Genomic DNA, 2,673 nt, shown 5'->3' on the forward strand with positions numbered 1-2,673 from the left:
AACCTTGGCAGGGGACACAGGTGAGAGAATAAGGGAGGTGCTCGCTGGCACCCAGCCTTCAGCATCCCTAGGTGGGCACGGGGCCCAGTATGGCCCAAATACGGGCAGGTTTCCTTAAGACGGTGCCTCTGGAGCTGTTCCAGCTTTGCAGCCTCCGTGCAGCTCCACTTACGTCGTACACGCTCTCACATTGATTAGCAGCAACGGGAAACGAGCTGGGGCCGCCAGGCTTCACGCTCATCTCACCTACACCTCCTCACTGCCCGCCGCAGCCACCGGCCCTCCCGTGGCATAGGCAGCATGCGAATCCAGCCCGGCATCACCCATGGCGTGCACCTCCCAGAGATCCACCCCAGGGGACAGCAGCGGGTCTGGGCGCAGCCATGGCTGAAGGCAGCGAACACGCAGCCAACGGTGCTGCGTGTGCCAAACGGGGTCCGAGGCAGGGCTTTAAACCAGATGCTCCTGATCAAAGTCCACTTAGGTTCAAAGCTTGCGTCGTGCTTAGGAAGAGCTGTGCTTGGCAGCGGGGTGGGCACAGAGCCCTGGTGGCACTGGCCATCCATCTGAGCCCCGCCGGGGGCTTGTACCCAGACTGGCGTGGTTGTGGATTGAGCTTGACTGCTGCCTTGAACAGGGGAGCCCCACGGGGACAGCTTTGGGGCTGGCAGCAATAACCAGTGGCTCTGGTTTGTGGTGCTGGCAGAAGGGCGATGCAGGGTCCTGGGCTGCTCTAGGCTGGCACTGCCATCGCACTCCTGCCGCAGAGCATCCCCATGCCCCGAGAGCGGGGACAGCCCCAACGCCTGGGGAGGACAGGTCAGTCCCAGCCCTCCGCACACCGCTGAGCCCCTGGGAGAAAACCCGGCAGCTCAGGCAGGAGTTCGCTTTGCAAAAAATAACCTGATTCCTGGCTGCAAAGCATCCACGTCCCCGGTCTTGCCTTCCTCAGCCCTGGTACCTGCATGGTGCCCATCTCTGCTGGGCTTCCCAGCAGCAGGTCAGACATGCATCAGGAGCACTCCCTGCTCCAGCCTCCTGCCCTCGTCTCCTCAGCAGAGCCCTCAGGAAATAGTGGTTAACATAATGCTCGGCCCTTCCCATTTACCATAATGGTTTCTCCGTGCTAAAGGCACTTTGTTTCTGGGAAAATGTATTTCCTCCTTTGATTTGGTGAAAATATAATGCCTCAAAAAGCCACACTGCTGTCCCAGCCGTCGCAAGGCAGAGGGTTTCAGTGTGCTCCTGCTACCGAGCCCAAAAGCCCTCCCATAGCAGCCTGCCCCAGCTTACAGCCGGAGAAATATTTCCTGTGTGACAAGAATTTCCCCATCTCCCATCTGTGCATTTCCACAGGAAATGAGAAGCCCCTGTGCCGTGGCTACTACAAGGCTGACATGTCCAGGCTGAAGGTGGCAGTGAGGAACATCCAGCCCTGGGGGCCCGAAGGAAACGCTCAGGCCATGGGAGGGTGCTTTCTGCTCTCCCGCTGAGCGGTCCTGACATTGCATACCTGTGCCTCAGTTTCCCCACCTGCAAGAGGGAGATGTGATCATGCCACAAGGTGCTGAGGTGTAGTTTGGGATCTGGGAGGGAAAGTGGGTCCGGGGATGCAGAGTTCTCCACCCCAGGCAGCATTACCAGCCCTGCTCGGAGCACCCTGATACAGCCCTGAAAGCAGCCAAGAGCCCTGGGAGGCTCAGGGTAGTGGGTCCCAATGGACATCTAGTCATCCCACCACTGAGTCCCTGTGGCAGCTGGAAACTGGTGAGCTGGAAGATCCCAGGACAGGGACAGGGACTGCAAGAGTGGGCAGTGGGAGTCCACAGGCATTGGCATTGTCAGTCCAGCCTACCTGCAGGACCCTGTTGCTTATTCTTCCATTTCATTGCTCTCATAGGTGTGATGCTCTTCTCCCTGCAGTTACCCACCTTCATTGGACATGGCCCTGATTAATGACCAAATGGAAAGCATCCAATCCATCCTCCATCACTAGCCCTGCTCTGCTCTTTCTCTTTTGTCCATCTCAGGTCTCCTCCTCAGATCCCGTCACCATGGAAATTCCCCCCAAGAGCCCTGACAGGAGTGAGAAGTCTCCTCAGTCCAAGGAGCTGCTGACCAGTAACACGGCCAGCACACTCTGCATCAGCTCCCGGAGCGAGTCCGTCTGGACCAGTGCATCCAGAAGCAAGTGGGACATATACCACAAGCCTGTCATTGTTGTGTCTGTCGGAGCAGCCGTTTTCCTCTTCGGGATAGTCATCACCAGCCTGTCTTGCATCCAAATCAAGAACAAAGACGTTTACAAAATGTGTGGCCCGGCTTTCCTGTCCTTGGGACTGATGCTCCTCGTTTGTGGCCTTGTCTGGATCCCCATCATCCGGAAGAAGCAGAAGCAGAGACAGAAGTCACAGTTTCTGCAGAGCCTCAGGTCCTTCTTCTTTAACCGCTGAGGGCAGCCCAGGACCTTCCCGGGAAGGCTCTCCTCCCCTCTACCCACCTGTGTTGGTTAGCCATAAAAAAAATGTGTTCTTTACTCTCCTAGAGGATTTCATCCCAGTAAGTTTCTTCCCTGCAGGTGAAACACGCTGTATCAGTCTCCAATGTGAAAATGAACTTTGTATTTCATCCAAGAAATGGTAGAAAAAAAGCGAGCAGGATTTTGCAGCTGAA

At 56.5% G+C, this 2,673-nt stretch overlaps 1 protein-coding gene across 1 annotated transcript; it reads left to right on the forward strand.

The window, feature by feature from the left end:
- Positions 1-2,054: 2,054 nt before the first annotated feature.
- On the forward strand, positions 2,055-2,453 carry PIRT (phosphoinositide-interacting regulator of transient receptor potential channels). Its single transcript, XM_009892212.1, has one exon. It carries the CDS (start codon positions 2,055-2,057, stop codon positions 2,451-2,453), a length of 399 nt encoding a protein of 132 aa, XP_009890514.1.
- The last annotated feature ends 220 nt before the right edge of the window (positions 2,454-2,673 follow it).

This window comes from Charadrius vociferus, unplaced genomic scaffold (genome assembly GCF_000708025.1).
Source record: "Charadrius vociferus isolate BGI_N301 unplaced genomic scaffold, ASM70802v2 scaffold2201, whole genome shotgun sequence".
Classification (NCBI taxonomy): Eukaryota; Metazoa; Chordata; class Aves; order Charadriiformes; family Charadriidae; genus Charadrius; species Charadrius vociferus.